The following is a 19,765-nucleotide window of genomic DNA, read 5'->3' as shown; positions in this document are numbered from 1 at the left end:
AATGCCAAGTAGAATGACTGACGGCTCAGTAAAGGTATGGGGCTACTCTACCTAGAAAACTTACTTGCTCTTTCGACCACTCCGTGAGTCGGCTGCTGATGAACTTGCATTCTGTGTTAATGTTGTCATAAGTGCTGAAGAGGATGAATAGCCAGCTGTTTCCCTGGGCATGGAAAATTCTTTTCCCAGCTGAAAGTCATTATTCTTAAATGCTTCATAACTGGCTTTTAAACTTGATGTTCTTCGTCCCTCTTTCATCTTAAATAGACATTCATTGATGGCATTAATATATGTAAATATGTTTACAAGTTACACTATTATTTTGGTTTACCCAATATTAATTTATTTGGTTTAAACTATTATTTTCATTGCTGGAATTCAAGCTATCTTATGTAAAGATTTAAAATCAGTTTTTAGACAGTTAGGAAGTATAACTGCAGGATGGGTAACTTCATTTGGAATATAGACTAACTTCACTAACGTTACCAAATTTGAGGTGACCTAAGTCCCAAGGCTATAGAGAAAGTCCTGTAACTGTTAGAAAGAACAAAGAATTGTGAAGAACATGGGCAACATGAGCAATTCTTATGAGAAGGGTCTGCATATTACTTGCATGATAAATCTATTTTTTACTTTTCATTATCAGGTAATTCCTACATATTATTTTATTAAATAAAATGTTTAGATAGCATAAAACTGTGATCTAAAAATGAAACTATACAATGTTAGAAAGCTCTATTTGTTCACATCCAGGTGTTTCTATTATGGCTTCAATGATTCAGACAAAATACAAGATTTTATCTCTACACCTTTTACTAGTTACCTGAGCTGTGGCCTGAACTGCTTGAGCTGCTGCCATGGTAATTGCCCCCGCGCCAGTTCCTGAAGATAACGAGCCAATGTTGTAGGACGCCAGGGGTTGGGAGGAATTCACATTGTAAGCATTGTTAGAAGAGGCTGTGGAATTATTATTTCGACAACCTGTGTAGATATAAAGAAGAAATAAAAATGGTTGCAGAGAATACAATGTTGGTGAGTTTAAAATAGATTTTTCCCAGCATAGATAGTCATTAAATTTACATTTTTCATGTCACTATAGATTAAGTCAACTGAATAATGTATCACAGTTTTCCTTTTTCTTCTTTCTCCACATGTAGACTTGAACCATGTAAAGAAACTGTATGACGCCTTAATCCTGAATGCGTTCACTTCCCCTTATTCTAACACAAACAAAACAAACAAAGCAAACAATCACATTTAAGAAAATAAACTTACCTAGTGTATTTTCCTTAGAGGCATCTGATGTAAGGGTAGACAGCAGAGCTTCAGATTTAAACTTCTTTTCAGGAATATGATCTGTTGTCGTATGGTGAGAAGTTGGATTATATTTCCTTTCTAAATATAAATAAAGAATTCATGTGTTTTTGAACTTTAGAGAACTATGAACAAGTATGAACTACTTCCATCCAGTTATAAACTGGTATAGTTATGTCTGGGTTCCTCATAAAATACAGAACATGTTTTCTCAGAAGACAGGACAAGCAGAAATCTCTGTGTCACATGTATATTAAGAATAAACTTCTCAGACATTTAAAACACTTCACTAGTAAAATACTAAAGATAACTCATGATGCACCATGGTTTCACATACAACATGAGAGGAATTTTGTTTTCAAAACACTATCTATCATTATCATAGTTTTCGGTCAACCCTCCTTTCCTATCAAACTGATTTGTCAAAAAATGCACTGATAGTCAGTGACCTAGCTAGCCAGACATCTAATAATTGATTTACTCACTAACTTACCAACCATTTGAGACTTTATTATATGCCAAACATAAGGCTAAGCATTGGAGAAGCAAGGGTGAAAAAGACAAAGGGCCTACCACAAAATATTTTATTGTTTGGCTCAGTTATAACACCCATTAGAGAGACTCAGGTATCTGCGAGTAGGGAGTGTATGGTGCTATTTATTAGTACTATATATTCTCCCTCTATGAATTTCACAGAAAACAGACTATCTGTTCTCAAATTAAGTATGTTTTTCCCAGAAGAAAAACGAATTTTCCCAATTACTGCCAATAATTGCAACAAAAAATTATATCTCACAAAAAAAAAAAAGAAGGAAGGGAAGCCTATTTATTTCTCAATTGGTTATGTAGAGTTAATAAAAGAGAATACATGGGTGATATAATGAGTTTCTAATGTATTCAAAATTTAGCTGTACTAAAACCAAACTTACTTTCCACTGGAGTATGTGAATGAGCATGGTGATTGTTTACTGGCTGTGAAGGAGTATCTAATTCCAAAGATCCTAAAAAAAAAGAGAGGCACAGAGATACACCACCATTAAATGTCACCATAGATCTTTACACGTCAATGAACTACAGGCAATGAATTCTCTTACCCAGCAGAGGACTGGCAAGCTCTGATGCATATGCCTGTATAATTTTAGCCAGACATGTTAGAGGGTCAACACTGCCCCTTCCACCCTGAGCTATCCTCTCTCTAAACAGTAAGTAATCCATTTCTCAATATTCACCTTAAGTACAAAACGGCTCAAGGCACGCTAATGTCTAATTAGGGAATCCGCTACAGTGGGTGCCACATAAATGAATGAATGGACATTATAACCTCATTACTAATAAGATTCAACCTAGATTTACTGAGTTGAAGACTTTTTAATGGGAGCTTATAAAGTTCTAGGCAATGGGGACATTCCTACGTGAAAGAAAATTCTTTGACCATTAAAATGACATATGATAGTAAAAACTTCCTAAAAGAAGTTAGGGATTTTGCTTGCAAAAAGAAAGAAATAGAGTCCCTAAGCTTTAAAATACCTTTAGAGAAATTTTCTGGGTTTATTTTTGATCCCTTGAGATGAAATTGTGGCAGGGCACAGGGTAGAGTAGCTTTTGCAACTTAATCCAATTTAGTTTCATATGTCTGTGTCCTTAGAGAGGATGCTTTATTAACCTTCCTGCAGTACTGAATAGGCATGAATTATCATTACTCACAGCTATCATCAGCATTTAAAAAAAAAAAAAAAAAAACCAAAAGCAGCTACAGATTATTTTATTTTGTCCCAAAATATTTATTATCCTCAGATTGAGTTCCTCTAGAAAAAACTATCACAAATAAATCAGATGATCATCTAAAGTGATGGATATACTTTTGAATACACAAATACAACTATGGATACTAAGATTTGTGATGGCTTCTCTAGCTGACTTCCAGTGAGTTTATAAACAGATACATAGACTAGCACTGTGAGGAAACCTTTCATCTGTGTGTAGAAACAGGTACATAATCTTGCTGTTGAAATGCACCAAAGAAAAATTATGTTTGAAAGCTTTAATTAAATTCTAGTAGAAATTAACCATAATACTAAGTTGGTTCAATTAACATTTAGTGAATGCCTACTCTGGGCCTAGTAGCACACTATCTGCTTTTATGTACACTACCTATTTATAGGTTGGAAGAGATGCTAAATTAGTTAAAGAAAGCTCATGTTTCCATTTTTGGGAAGTCTCCTGAGTGACAGGGGTAAGTTATAGCAGGAGATCAAAGAAGTGATGGGGTAAGTTATAGCAGGAGATCAAGTTGAGCCTTGCAAAGAAATATTAAAATAGCTTCTTGCTGATAAGGGAAAGTTTAGGAAAGACTTCTTTAAGAAAATGAGAAAGTGTTATGGAACCAATTAGAATCTTTCTCAGCATCAACAGTTGAGGAAAAAAATCGTATAGCAGTTCTTAAGAAGAAAACCTAACCTCCTCCTTCAAAGTTAGAGTGCATAAATAGGCAGGGCAATGTCAAAACATTTAATGAAAGATGGTTAATTTGTTTCTTGATGGTTACATTTCTGTTAATCTTGGTTCCACTCATCTTACTAGCCATGTGTGGCTATTTCAAAATAGAATAATATTTCATTTTCATAAAGAATGAGTGGATGATATCCTATATTATCCTTCTCGGTATCCATGACCCAGTTTCAACTGCTGGGGTGCACGCTATCTGACCCAGACGTCACCATCCACCGAAGGGCAGGATCTGAAAATCCTCTACAGGACAAGTGTCACCTCAGTGATTTGCACATGTACTATCCAATATTGATGGAAAACTGTAAATTTTACTTACGCCTCTCTAATATTTCTGTAATTCCAGCATTATCAGCTTCCAGCTCCATTTTAAACTTAGCCAGTTCCTGATCCAGCTTTCTCAAGTGTCGATCTACCTGTTTCAAAGAAGATCAAAGATAACCACCAAAATTTGGGACACTGTTAAAGTGTCAGTTTAATGAGGAAACCTAAATCTTTGTTTCTTTTAGTGAATCTGCTTTTTTTGAGCAAGTCAATTAATTTATGCCTCAGAGGTTTTCAATCTATAAAATGAGGGTGGTAGGCTAAATAATCTCTGAAGTCTCCTCTAAGAAATTCTAAATTTTAAGAAACCAGACTCTCAATTTGTTAGGAAATGTTCTATACTCCATTGTCAGAAGAAGTGGGAATATGAAAATTAAAGCCAAACTGAGATTTGGGATTAGCGGGTGGGAGGAGAGGCTGGAGGTTGGTAACTTTTCATCATATGCCCTGTGATTACTTTCAGCCTAATCTCCTCCTACTTGTGAGGCCATCCATGCTACTGTACCATAATAACTGTTATTGAGAATGATGAAAGATTCTCGGTCTACAAAGAGGCTACTATATTCTACATATACATTTCTCTAAGGCAGGAAAGTGGACCATTATGCTTGTAAACATTTATGTAGAGGGTTGAAACAAAAGGGGTTTTTAGCCAGAAAACTCCATTCCTCAGAGGGCCTGTTTATAATGATTTTATTTCTACTGCTCTAGTTAAGGTGGCAAAATTTTATTTTCTTATTTACCTAGAGATCTTTTGACTAATTCCAGAAAATTATATGATACCTCAAACTAACAATATCTTAATGTATTTTTAAGCTTAATATTAAGTATTTTTTTCAATACTTTTTCAAACTTACTACTTTAAAGTGAAACAAAAATAACACAAAATTGTTGAAAAATATTCATGGCACATTGTTGACAACATCCTTTTTCCCAGTCTAGTTTCCCACTGGATTATTGTAATCATTAGAATAACTTTCTTACAAATATCAAAACGTGCTATGATACAGCACAAGGGCAAAAACTTAAATAAGACTTCCAATTAAATGGCATGTATCTACCATGAGGAAGAAGGAAAGAAAAGTAGCAAAAGACAATGTACATGTGTTAGATGCCTATGAAGAGGCCAGGTAATATGCTTGGTGCATTAGATGTCCTATCTTTTCTAGCCCTCACACTGATATTTTGAGATAGGTTTTTACTGTCTTTATTTTATAAGTGAAGAAACTAAGGCTCAGAAGGGTTAAGTACAATAACATGCCCAAAGTCAGATAGCTAATGTATTACAGAAACCAGATCTAACTTTGATCTATGTGTAACAAATTATGCTTTAGCATTTATGCCTAACATTGACCTCTGAAACTTTTACAAATAGGAACCAACTGTTGTTCTTTTTAACTCAGAATAATATAATTCTAGTTGGAAAACTAGTAATATTGTCCTATTGTTTGTATTTTATATATTAACAGAAAACACTGGGTTGTGGGTTTGTGATTTTTTAATAGTTTAAATAAAGCCTAGTTTTCCCTCCATCTTCACACACACGTTACTTTTTATAGAGCTTGGCAAAAGTTATAATTAGAATATTTAAAATGCTCTAGGGTCACATATTATGAACACTTGCTCCTATTCAAAGAAGCTGCAGGTATTTGAGCATCCTTTAATGGAACCTCCCTTCCAATAATAAAGCGTGAACACAGACCTCCATTATTCAAGAGTATCTCTTTCATTGTCAAAATTTAATCTCAAGGGAAATCAGAAAAATTACCAATATTTAAGTTCCAAGACCACTTAATGCAATGAAAACACTCCACCACTTTTCTTACCTACAATTATACTGGTAATAAATATTGAGCTCCTATTATGTGCTTAGTATTGGATTAAATGGCAAATACATGAAGAATGGGAAAGGATCCCTACCTTGACAGGAATTAGAATTTAACTGACAAATCAAGATTTACATAAGATTTCTAACACAATAAATGTTAAAATATATAGTCCACATGAAACAAATAAGCAACAGTTCAAAAAGAGTCAGAAGCAGCATATAAGGAAAGAAATATAACATTGGTAGACACGGAAGAGGAATGAATGAGTTAGATAGTGAGGAATGGCTTGTATTCAAATAGATGGAAAGAAGGAATACTAATCAAAAAAGATATAGAGACAGAAGACAAACAGTATGCTTAAAGAAAAAGAAAGTATGGTGTAGCTTGTAATAGGTATACAGAGCTTTTTATGAAGAGAAAGTGTTAGAATCTCGATTGGGAGAGTGGTCTTAAGGTAAGATAAAGACTTTTTTTTCCTACACCACACACAGTACCCTAACTTACTCCACCTCTGCATGTAAGGGTTGCTTCATTTCATTAAATATATTACTGATAAAGTTTGTTACACATGAAAGTGTGAAAATTGATGAAATTTTCAACACTAGATAACTCAAAAAGGGCAAACAGAATCCAAAGAATTAATAACTCTACAAACCAAATTCATAATTAAAATAAACAAAGACAGAAAAGCCTTAAGCACCTTGTGGTAGGCAGCTTTGTAAGATGCCTTCCAATCATTCTCACTTCCTGATATGTAAAAAAGATTATGAACTGATTAATATTATAAGCACTTAGGCAAGGAAAATTATTTTTCTTAGATTTACCACTGATGTACTAAATCAAATTAGAAGTAAGAAAGTAAGTTGACCACAGATATAACTTAAGCTATAAAGCACCAGGATACTTAGACAGTATTAAATAGTCATAATAAGAGCTGAACTGAATTTGACTGAAATCTATCATGTGCATTCCCTCTACCTACATCATGGTGAATGGTGAATGCACTTTCTACTCGATCTCCATGATGGCCCCACAGGTATCAGGTAAAGCAAGGACTTAAGTTACCCCACCCTTTCACACACTCCTGACCCCCGCAAGACTGATTTACAGTAGTAAAGAGGTATTGATCCAATTGAGAGAGATTTTTCATTAGCCATAGATTCCTAACACAAGGCTGACCAAAGAGTCTATTTATTTATTTGTTCCCCATTTAATGTCAGTAAATGCTATCCACAAAGTTTCCTTGTCTTATAACCCCAAAATCATAACTGGTTTAAACTATTATCCTTTTTCTGACCTCTTTTAAAGACAAGGGAAATTCTATCAACATTATTTGTTAACATATTCAAAATCATAAAAAATTCAAGTCACATTTGGCCCCTCTGCACAAAACAAACAATAAAACAAAAACAAACAAACAAAAAATCCTTTAACATTTTTACATAAGTTGTATATACTTTCTTTCTCTTTTGATTTTCCTAGATTTCCAATATTCAAATTTTAAAATGTGTCACAGATGGACCCAAACAAAATTAGATACAGCTTTTAAAAAGTTTCTACATGATCTATGGCTTCCAATATAGTCAAATTCTAAAATTTAGACGTCTAGCTTGCCCTTTCAGAATAAGCAGTCTATTAGGTTCTAAGCTGAATCCATGGCAATAAAAGAGAAATTTCTATCCCTGAAAAGATCTGGTAATAGTGAACAAGGAGGGTGAGAAAAAGGAACCATGATGGCAAAGCACCCCTCTGATGATAAGTCATGAAAATGATTCTTTACACCTCTAAATTATGTTTAAACTACACGAAAATTTGATCTATCTATCCTTAGGCTGAAACAAATACTTGAGGCCTTAGCACATCAACTTCATCTAATCGTCTTTCTAAAAGACAATAAGGACAGGACAGAAATCAAAAGGTCAAACTCACATAATATATTTCCTTAATTAGAGTATCAGATGAAGAACTCTTAAATTTATAGGTAAAATGTGGGTCTGAAATATAATCATCTCAGGAACGGGCCAGGATATAAAAAAAGAAGCAAGTTCAAGGGTATTGAGCCCTGCAAGAGACTGCTAAAATCATTCAAGCATCAACTAAAAGCTCAAATTTTATCAGCGTATATATAAATCAACTTTATTAGGTATTGCAATCTAATACATCCTTATGACAGTGATACCCAGCTGAGGAACACAAATAAGTGTTTAGTGACTATTTGTAAGTATCAGGATTCTAGAAGGAAATTATTTTAACAGAATAGATTTTTTTATTAGTCAAATTTCACTGAACAGCAACCGAAATAAATTGTCATTTTGTTGTACTGGACCCCTATTTCCACAAATTTCTTCATTTGTTGCTATTATACAGTATGGTTTCTTTCCTTAGTAAATGAGGTAACTAGTGTGGTGCTGGTCATGGGAATAAAATGTTTACTACTTGTTTTTAAAATAAAAGATTTCAATGAAAAAATACAATGAAATAACATGCTATATAAAACACTGACAGAGGAAGTCAAATGCAATTACATATTAAATTGCTGTATCTTAAAATCCGTAAATATAACACATGCTTACTTACAGTTACCATAATAATATAATGTTTAAGCAAAGGCCCACATACAATCTCCTCTAAGGTATATTTCACTCCCCTGTTTAAAATCCTTCACTGGCCTCCCCACTCCTTTTAGAATAAGAATCACACTCACACACTCCTCCTCAATTGGCTCACAAGGCTCCCATGTGTTAGCTCCTGCCTGCGTCATCTCATACTACTTTTCTTTCTCTACAGACCAACCACACAGGCCTCTTTCCTGGTTCAACAAGTCAAGCTTTTCCACTTCACACTTTTGCCCTTGCTATATCACCTGGCTGAAATGTTCTTCCTTCAGCTTTTCAAATAACTGGTTCTTTCTCATTTTTCAAATACCACCTCAAATGTCATCTCCTTATGATCATCCTGACTGCATTCATAGCAGTTATTCATTCTCTTTCCCTTCCTCTCTCCTTTCCACAACGTTTATTTCCTTCATGGCACTTATCCAAATCTAAAATAATCTTTATTTAACAGTTTGCCTACACATTGCCTGCCTGTGTCATTACTGCCCACCTGGCACCAGTGACTGCTCATTGCTAAAGTTCTATAAACATTTGCTGAACGAATGAAGGTTATTTATACTCTCTCACTATATGAAACTATAGAAATAGAATACCACTGTTTATTGGGTAAATGATCTAAGAACAGAAATTGTTACAGTTTTATACTATGTCCCATCCACTTACCTTTAAAGCAAACTAGCAACCTAAGTTCTCAAATGTTAAGTTTTATAGGAATTTCACTTCTAAGTTTAATATTTATAGACTTTCACTTGGATGTTTACTGTTCATATTTCAAGGGAAGTAACTAATTTGACAGGGTAACTCCACTTAGCGACCTCCTTACTGAACAAGTCAATGATTCCCTTATGTTTGACTGCAATTACTCGCATGGCTAATAAAGTCAATTTCTTACCCTCAAGCATAAAGTGTTCAAATACCACGGGACACTGTGGTGATGTGTACTACACAAAGCACAAGCATTGCAAGAAGGTATATAATAGTTTTTGAAATTTTAATAATTATTTATAAGTGATGCTAGTTTTTCATTTGTTTGTAGTATCAAATTAGTTAAGTTTTCCTCTTAAATAAATTTCATTTAAAACTTTATTTAGTAGATGTACAGATGGTAAGCAGATATTATAAAAACTGGGAAGGAAACATGGGAAGGAAATAACTAAGGACTGGAAAACACTGAATTAGATCACCACAAAAATCTTTTCCCTTTCCCTTCTGTTCACCATTCGATGAATCTAATGGGTCAGGTTCTGAGGATATAGAATGATCAACAACCTCACCTACCCTCAGGTGTTCTGATTAGAAGATCTAATATATTTGATTTTAGAAAAATAATAAAATAATGGGAGGATAAAGTGGGAGGATTGCTTGAGGCCAAGAGTTTCTGAGACCAGGTTAGGCAACATAGCAAGAGCCCATCTCTACAAAAAAAAAAAATAATAATAATTAGTCCAGCATGGTAGTGCACACTTGTAGTCTAAGCTACCCAGGATGCTGGGGCAGGAGGATCTCTTGAACCCAGGAGTTTGAGGTTGCTGTGAGCTATGATTTAGCCTGGGCAACAGACCAAGACTTCGTAAAAAAAAAAAAAAAAAAAGAAAAAAAAAAGATTTTATTGAAAATGAATTAACTAGGTGTCCAATATTTTTTGTCATTATTTTGCATAGTAATGGTTGCTTTACTGTTTAATAAATATTTTGTCATAATTCAAAAGGGAAGCTCTTTAAAAGCAAAGCAATTGAAAATACCAAAAAAAGTATTATAAAGTAGAAAATATTTATAGCTAAACTATTCAAAATCACTATAACTTTTATTATTTTTTAAAAAGTCCCTTTTGCTGAATGCACACCAGCAAATCCTGTTTTAGAACTTACAAAGTGAGCTCATGTAGCAGAGAAGGAAATCTATCCAAATTGAAGAAACTAACAAAATTATGAAAGCAATTTAAAAAGAGGGATACCAAAAAGATTTGCACAAAGATAAGGATTATAAGATTATTTGGTCTCCTTTCTCTGCTACTAAAGTGATGCTACAAAGAAACTAAACTCACCTGAATTACATTACTTTCACTTTTCCTGAAGTCACACCTTGAAAAAAGTAGGTATTTGTGCTGCAGTCTATCCTTGTTTGTCCATCAAAACCAAACCGATCTCAGCACACTCTATTACCTTTTCAGAAATTGCCTCCCAACTAAAATACACCTGACACCAACAATGACATCATTAGACCGTCTATCCCCGAGAGATACAAATGGGGAGTCATGTTAGTGCTTTTTCTTCTCCATTAACATATTCAAGACATTTTGTTCAATAAATATTTACTGAAGGATAGCTCTGCTAGGTCCTGAAGACACTAAAATAAAAAGACACAGTTCTTGACATTTATAATAGGGAAGCAAAGGTAAAATCATCTGAAAAACAGTGATTTGGAGGCTGACATGATTATGCTGGGGGATAGGGTAAAGCACAAACTGCTAATTATCTACATAACATCCTCCCTTTTTCCTGAAAGAACCCCACCTATTTGCGGTGGCAATGTGTCCTGTTAAACAATATTTATCAACCCCTCTGGCAGCTAGAGGGAGTCAGTAAGATTTAATGTCAGTAGGTAAGATATCCAGGAAGACTCTTTTACTACAAAATGTGCCCTTTTGAGTAATCCCCTACTGCAAGTCTTCTTCTACCTGTCCCAAATGGACAAAGGAACAGATTAGAAGCAGCCCGGGACACTGATGATGTTGAGGTTGCTATGTAGGCCCTGGTCTCCCTCCTCCAAAAGTTACTTTACATGAGAGCAAAATAAATCCTTTGTTTAAAACCACTCTTCTATGCCTTTTTTGTTAAAAGCTGTTAAACCTCTTCATCTAGATACAAATGACACAAATATCACGATTATGAAAATGATGCTAATAAAGAGGCAAGGCATGGACAGGATTATGACGGATACTGAAAAGTTTACCAAGTAAACATGAAAAGGAAAGTCATCCAATCAGGGAGAGTGATCCACATGCAGTATGTTCACTATGGACAGAGCACGTAGATGCTGATGAGGGATGGAAGACAAGATGGAGAAAGAGCTGCAGTTAGAAATCTGGCAGGAACCTGATCAAAAAATACTGTGCGACACGGTAAAACAAGTTGGTATCAAAATACTGAAAAATTTCAAACAAGGAAACAACATGCTTAAATGCACATTTTAGAATAAGGGTGATAAACAAAGGCAGAAACACCATTTAGAAAAGCTACAATAATTGTTTGGTGAGAGATGAAGAGTACTTGAGGGGAGAGACACTAGGAAATGACATGAGGGAAAGTTTTCCAGAGTGAATGGCAATGCTGTACAACTCGACTGGGGTATGGGTTACAAGTGTGTACACATTTGTCAAAGTGTGAACTGTATGCTTAGGACATGAACATTATATTGTTTTCAATCATATATGCCTATAATTTTTAAAAGTACGTGAACTGCAGCAGGCTAAAAAAAATAGAAAAGAAGGAAAAATAGAGGCACTTTAGACAGCAAAATGAATAAGACATGGTAAGTAAAAGTGAAGAAGTTAAGGACAAGGAGCAGTCTAGGGTGCCCTAATTTGACTACAAAGTCAATGGTTCTTCTGAGATTCAGAAACAAAAAGAGTGGGAGAGGAGTAGGAGAAGAAAAAGGAGAGACTGTTTTAAGATGTATTAGGCCAAGTTCTAGGGCCTGGGAATTCTCAGATAAGATGAAAAGACACAAAGGATAAGTCTGGGCTTAAGGAAGAATTAATGTTTAATTGTTAAAACTAAGAGAACACACAGAAAGGTATTGGAGTGCTTCTCAAAATGGGTGTGATGTAGGGGGCAGGGATAAAATTGGCATTTGACTGATCAATTATTCCCTGTGTGTCATTTGATATTCCTGGCCCCCTGGGGCAGGTAGAAGAGGGGAAGAGAATTACCTTTACATGAAAACCATCTGAAGAGTGAGAAATAGCATAGGTCAAGGACAGAACCCTGAGGAACACCATCATTGAACTAAATCCAAGAAGGAGATAGATAAAGGCCACTAAGATGAGAGAACCTGGAGAGAGCAGTCACATGGTAACAGATGAGCAAGAATGTCAAGGCAAAAAGAATGGTAAACAACATTCAATTTCCTGATAGAGTCAGTTAACAAGGACTGAAGAGTGCTCAGTGGATTTAGCAAGAAAGAAGTTATTAACTTAAGTTTTACAAGATTGGTAAGCAGAATCCAGATTGCCATAGTTTAGGAATAAACTGAAGGTGAGGGAATGTCAAAGCGGCTAAGTGAGAAACTCAAGAACAATGCTAGCTAAAGCAGACTGATGCATTCATAACAGGATTTGTGTTTATTTGTCTGGGTTCTTTTTAAATATGAGGAAAATCTAAGTATATTTAAATACATGGTATGGAAGCCAGTTGAAAGAAAAGAGACTGAAGGTAAAGAAGAGAAGGCATAAGTGATACAGCAAAATCAGAGGCCTCAGCAAGGGATGAGAACAGCAACAAAAGTGGAAGAATAAAAAGGAGGAAGAACACCTCTCATCCTTTGAGATCAGAGGTAAGAGAATAAGACTATTGAAAGACATGAGATTTTGCAGAATTGATAAGCAGGAGATATTTCATTAGGTTCCCACCAGATAGCCTGAAAATATATTATCCTCAGTGTAAGGCAAGATCACAAGATTGGGAAGGAATGTTTGTATGACAAGTGTAGCATAGTTTTAGAACAGCCATTGGGAGGAACAAGAGAAATTAACCAAATTCAAATACAAGGACTAACAAGTAGTGTCAAATGTAAAGGGCCCAAATGATAATGAAAACAATGAATCTGTAGTGGCACCAATTACATGGCTATGTGACTTTCTCCAGCTGTGCTGGCTAACTGTGATGATGAGTGATCTTTAAAGCAAGTAAAAACATGCCCTAAGACAGCAACAATGTGTAATGGTAAGAGAAGAGATCAAGAGCTCAACCAGGGTCTCCATTGGATAGGAAAGGGCTGATAAAGTAGAAGGAGGTGAAGTGTAGATGCAGGAGGTTTTTCAGAAGTAGGGCAATTCCAAGTGATCAGGTTAGTCCGTGGCAAAAGAAGTGGGTTAGTATTTACCAAAGTCAAAGAAGTTGAAGACCAGGAAGTAAGAGGATTTCAACAGAGAACAACTGTGAATGAGGTGCCAGTTTCTCAATAAATGAAGACTGGCCTAGAAGCCATTAAATTATAGTGATAATAAAAAGACTAAATCTCAAAGAAGAAGGGATTTTTATACTAAGGATACAATGGTTACCTGAAATAACAATGAAGTATTTAAAAAGAAAGGGAGCATGAGAGAAAGGGATAAAGAAAATAAAAAGGTAGAGGGCAGAGCAGGGGAGGAGATGGGAAACTGGAGGGAAGGAGAAATGACAAAAGGTGAAACTGCCTATATTATTAATAAAATAATGTAAAAGCATAAGGTAGGAACTGTGATAAAAAGTCTGATTTCTATGTAAGTACAGACATAGCTAAAAGTTAACCAACTTGCCCACGGCTGTATTTGCTTACTGCTTAAGTGTCAAGTACCCCTGACAGGGGCAAGATTTGTGACCTCCCCAATCGCTTCTACAGGTAACATAGCTATTGTAAACACCTAAGACTGCTCTTTGAGATATCTTCCAGACTCTGCATTTGAGAGGACCAACTGACATCACCCAGACCAGTGGCCACGCATGGGAACTTATCTAACAAGTCCTCTGACCCTCTATCCAGGAACTGTCTCAGCCAAGAAGACAATTTCTGTTTCCCAACTCAATGGGTTCAATCCCCAGCCAATCAGCAGACCCAACACCCTACCCCTTTTTTTTTTTTTTGCCAAACCACCTTTAAAAATCTTAGCCCCAAATTTTTAAGGGAGGTGGATTTGAGAAATTTCTCCCATCTCCTTGCTTGGCACCTTGCAATATTAAACCCCTTCTCTGCTGCAACTCCTGCTGTCTCAGTATATTGGCCTCTCTCTGGGCAGCAGGCAAGGGCAGTAACAATGGCAGCCCTAAAGGTACCAGGCGAGTGAGGGAAAAACTTCAACTTGGCAGAGATGACAGAGAAGCAGTGACTTCAGGAAAGCAGACAATTCCAGTTCAGGAAAGGAGATGCACCAAGTCTTAAAAGAATTGAATCCTTAAGAGCATTATATATAACTTAATGCAATTCGTCCAATAAGGTATAAATTAACACTGCTATTTTACAGCAGGAATCTGAGGTTCAAGATTAAATAACTTTTCCAAAGTCATACTGTTAGTGAAATGGCTCAGCTAGAGTTTGAATTCAAATCTGTACGGATCCATTATGAACATTTGCTTTTTATTATATTTATTGTATTTATTAAATGTATATGACTTTTATTATCTCTCTATTTATTGCATTTTATTAAATTTATTATATGACCTTTATTACCTCACTCTCTAACCCCGGTAATCTATCCTGTTCAAATAATTTATTAATTTTTACTTTCATTCTATGTTCATGCCATTACCTCTGAGTGAAATGCTTTTCCCCTCAATACAATACCTAATCTAGGCCCCTGACTCTCTGAATAAACTCTGTTCAAAATTCATTTCATACCCTCTAAGAAATCAACAAATAACTCTTTCATGACTTACTTCAATTTTTTACCAGATACCCCTTATTACTCAACTGTGTTGATCTTCATCTGTTACATCTTTCTATTAGTATATGGATCCCCCACTCTACTTTGTGGGTATTTTTCCCCAACTACAGCAGTTTACAGGACAGGAACCATTTCTAGTATTACTTTTTATTCCTCCATTATATCCACGTAAAACTCCATTTTATCAGGCACAGAGTGGATGAACGGTATGATTCATAAATAACAGATGAATACATATACACATACTTAAAAAGCATAAATTTATGTTGTTTTTCTATAGATACACAAAATATCTTTAGTAAAGGTATAAAAACTAGTAAAACAATATCAACAAAAAAAGAATAGAACCAAAGAGTTATATGAATTAAAAAGCATGTAGTTTCTAAATAAAAACTGATACATAGTCACTAAATAGGAGTAAGAATGTTATTAAACAAATTTGTCTTAGATTCAAACATAAATGCCTTTTTCTACATTTACAGACATAATTCAAGATGAACACAATTAAAATTTTTTTTGTTTATTCCACAGTAAATCAAGCTACAGCCTACGCTACCTTTCTTTAGGCAGTGTCTTTTACAAAATGTTTTCTAGAATAACTGTATGAACAAAAGAGCCTACATTATGATAGCCATTAAGATATTTTCACTATATAAAAACAAGTAAACATTTTCAATGGCTTTACATGACAAATGTTTTCTAGTTTGGTATAAGCATTGATAATTTATACCATATGAGGTATATACATTTTATCTTGTGTCCTGCTCACCAATGACATGTTATTTACATGTACTTGTTCAGTAATAAAGCCATACCCAGGAAAGACTGCACAAATAAGATATGAACTCTATATATTAAAGTTAACCAAAAGTGAGCATTTGTTTTCTGCTTTAACTTACTTTAAGGCAAAAACAGAGATGAGTATTTCCTATAATATGCATTTTAGAAGATGCTTCACATAAAAAAAAAAAGAGCACCATAATTACATCAATTAGAGAAATATTGCATATTGTATCTTCTTGATGATTTTAATCTTTTAAAGGTGCTGCTGCAAAAAAGCCTTTTGTAAAGTTTATTAAAGTTTATGTCATCTAATATTTCCCAAACAACTGACATACTTGTTAAGTACTATCTATTAACATCATTCAGGTAAACACTGATTCAAATGATTCTCTTCTTCATTTTAATCAGACTACCAAGAACTTCTGTCAACACACTAATTGTCTGTATATTTTACCACAGAAACAAGCTCAAAATGATTCATCAGGCAAGTAAATACACTACCTTTAGAAGAGAAGGATTAGCAAAATAAAGTTACATACTAATTCTTCTTTTATAAAAAGTATCCAAAATCAGATACAATCTTACCACAATGTAGCCTTGCCTAAAATGTAAGGTTCTTGACCTATTAACTAACACTAAGGACTCTGACTCTTTCACAAAGAAACCAAAAAATAGATACTGAGCTCTCAAATTAAATGGGATCAACACAGTGGGATCAAGAGAGTATAACTTCAGTTTTAGTGTGTTCTTTCTACAACATTTAAGCCAATAAAATTTAAAACATAATCCATTTTTCAAATACTTGGGGCATTGTATGCACGTTAATTTTACTTACCAAGTCATATATCTGGTTTGCCAACTGCACCTTCTCATCTGCATCTTCCAAAGCTTTATAGTAGTCCTGAATAAAAACATTTTCATTTCAAGAATAAATTAATGATTCTAAAATATGCATATGTAGGACATATAACTACATTTCCATTATCGTACCATTATCATTATCAGTCACCCTACATTAACAATAAAAACCTTGTTAGAGATAGGGTAGGGATGGGAAAGGATTAGAAATTATGGATAATGGCCAGAAATTAAAGGAACATGTCCAGAATTCCTAGAAAAGATATAAATGAAAACAAATACCATTCCAAATCTAGTTTCTATACTAGAAAAAGCTACATGACCTAATAAATACTATTTAAAACAACAAAAAATAAACATTAATTAAAATTGGTCTAACTTGCAAAGTACATTTACACTCCATTTTTAAAACTTTTTAATAAAAGTACAGCTATTGAAAGGATTCTGATCTGTATAGTTTCCAGTTGTTCTATAACTCCCATTTTAAATCTATACAACTCAACCTATACTTTAGATTTCTCCTCTAAAGCAAATTATTTAAAAAAAAAAAAAAGGCAGGGGAAATACTATGAATTTCCACAGGGTACCAGACTTTTTGAGGTATATTCAAGTTGTGCTATACCAAACACTTAATATATTAAAAGGATGATCCATACTCTGGGATGTATATATGTGATGTCCATACTCACATACACTTGTGCATCCAGGTATCTTCCAAGCCAGGACTACTTCTGTTACAGATTATGACTTTTTTTTTCTCCTAACAGAAATAATCTTCCCTCCATGCAGTAGAATAAGTAATACAACTACTCAATTTGTAGTTTCCAAATTTCTTTCTTATTTAATATTTGAACAATTCTATGAAGGTTCGGTGTAGAGAGGCATTATTACTCAGCAATATTGTAAGACCTGTCCAATGTCACACAGCTAAATGGCAGAGTGTTGACCAAATGCAAGTCTTTTAAGTTGTTCTTCCAACATATCCCTGAATGAATTACATCATATGTTTAAAGCACCCTTGGGGTATGAGCTGATGTCCATGCTAACGTGGAAGAGAGCTACAAGTACTATAAAACTAACAAAAACTCAAAGAATTTTGTGCTTCTAGATCTAATTCATGAGCAAATATAGAGAGTAAACTAAAAGGCTTTTTTAGGATCCTTCAGACTTTTAAGATTCTGTTCTTCCATGAGTCTACCAACTCAGGTATCTAGCAAGGTATAAAATACTCTTCAAGGTCTCCCAATTTTCACTCTAGTTTGTGGTCAAAACGGAAATAGAGTATTGTAGCTCTAAAATCAAGGCACCTTTAATTGTATATAACTAGAATAAAACAAAATAGAAAAAAAAATGTACTTTTTAAATGGTCTGTAACTTTCTAACAGTCACTAATTATTAAAACAATTTTTTAAAATTACCAAAATGCTTTAATGATCAAAAATATCTAAACCTGAACCTCTAAAACACAATAAATTACTTAAATTCTAAAGAGCCATTGATAACTCCCCCTCATTTTTCCCATAGAAGACTATTTAATTTTAACATATCTTTTTCAGAGGATCCCAATATTTATTGACAAATCATCTGAAGTGTCACACATACTTTTTTGATGGATGCCATTTGTTCTTCTCTCCACTCAGGTTTATTTTTCTTTGCATTCATAAAGAATTCACTGACTCTTTGTTCCAGCTGATCCATTGCATCTACGACATAACAAAAACATTTCATATTTAGATGACCAAATTCATACACCAAATATACATGCTTTGATTTGAAGAAGGAAAAAAAATCCGACAATATACACTCTTTCACTTGGCCAGTAACTTAAATATGTTATTCTTGATTATGTAAATGTATTAATATAATGTATTAATTACCTTAGTTTTAAAAAGTTACAATTTTCCCTACTGACAATTTATCTGTGTTATTTCAAAATTTTTTCCAACAGTTTAAGTAGAATTAATAACTATACCGCAGTCTTTGAATAGGATAGCCGTGGTGTCAAAGGGTGATGGTACTAAATCAGTCGAATGTGCCAAAACACAATTAAAGCACCTCTAGATAATTCTCAGTCTTCTTTTATAAGGAAAAGTGATAAAAAGATTTGCTATTTGGCATTAAATATCTCATCACCTCATATCACAACTGAAAATATATGCAATCATTTATTCACTTAATACACTATATTATTTATTCAAGGTAAGTTTTTCCCCTATGTGCCAAGAATAATCATCTCACTGGATGTCTGTTAAAAAAGGAAAAATAAATAAAAGGAATTCTGTTATTACATAAGTTGAAGAAAATCTTTTTACTATATTCTTCTTTTGGAAATTTTCAGTGTATAAGAGCTTTTTAAAGATTCTCAGAAGTCCTATGGTTAATTTTTTAACTGTATTTTCCTTTGTTTTAAATAACCATTTGTTAACTGATTTGACACACAATACTTTTCCATTAATCCATAATACCTATTAATTTTAGAAAAATTCTAGGTATTGTAAAAAATGCAAGTTTAAAAAAACCCTGTAATTTGTACAAAAATCTAAATCCAAATTACAAGAGAATTCAAAATTTTTAATAGTGAAAAAATTTAAAATAAGAGTTACTCTTTAACGCCTACCTTTATCAGGTACTATACATTCTAATTTTCTGGATTATTTTGAATCCTCAGACGATTGACTTTCTACAGAAAATGAAAACCCCTCAGAAGTAGTAATGCAGTCAAAGTCAATGAGTAAATTATGAAAGCCCTAAAATAAACTTAGATCTATCCAACATCAAAGACTGTGCTCAATTCTGCAAAGAACACTACTTCGGTGTATCTTTAGCATTTCAGCTATATTAGAGTTAAATCCGCTTTTGTGAGCTAGCTGCAGAACCACACATACTTCAGACTTCCA

At 34.1% G+C, this 19,765-nt stretch overlaps 1 protein-coding gene across 2 annotated transcripts in view; it reads right to left on the bottom strand.

Moving 5' to 3' along the window:
* ING3 (inhibitor of growth family member 3) overlaps positions 1-19,765 on the bottom strand; it is a 29,121-nt gene that overhangs the window by 8,017 nt on the left and 1,339 nt on the right. Inside the window, exons 3-9 of one of the 2 annotated variants that reach the window (XM_069461828.1) lie at positions 18,471-18,571; positions 16,846-16,911; positions 4,139-4,235; positions 2,244-2,315; positions 1,276-1,395; positions 824-981; positions 65-258 (exon numbers count right to left, since the gene is read on the bottom strand). In XM_069461828.1, the coding sequence (XP_069317929.1) occupies positions 65-258; positions 824-981; positions 1,276-1,395; positions 2,244-2,315; positions 4,139-4,235; positions 16,846-16,911; positions 18,471-18,571 (808 nt within the window). Of the gene's footprint in view, positions 1-64; positions 259-823; positions 982-1,275; positions 1,396-2,243; positions 2,316-4,138; positions 4,236-15,468; positions 16,276-16,845; positions 16,912-18,470; positions 18,572-19,765 lie in introns of those variants that run through there. The other variant, XM_069461829.1, reaches the window with a different exon arrangement.

The sequence above is a fragment of the Eulemur rufifrons genome, chromosome 29 (genome assembly GCF_041146395.1).
Source record: "Eulemur rufifrons isolate Redbay chromosome 29, OSU_ERuf_1, whole genome shotgun sequence".
Taxonomy (NCBI): domain Eukaryota; kingdom Metazoa; phylum Chordata; class Mammalia; order Primates; family Lemuridae; genus Eulemur; species Eulemur rufifrons.
The sequence above is the reverse complement of the archived record's forward strand: the minus strand, read 5'-3'. Positions and strand labels throughout refer to the sequence as shown.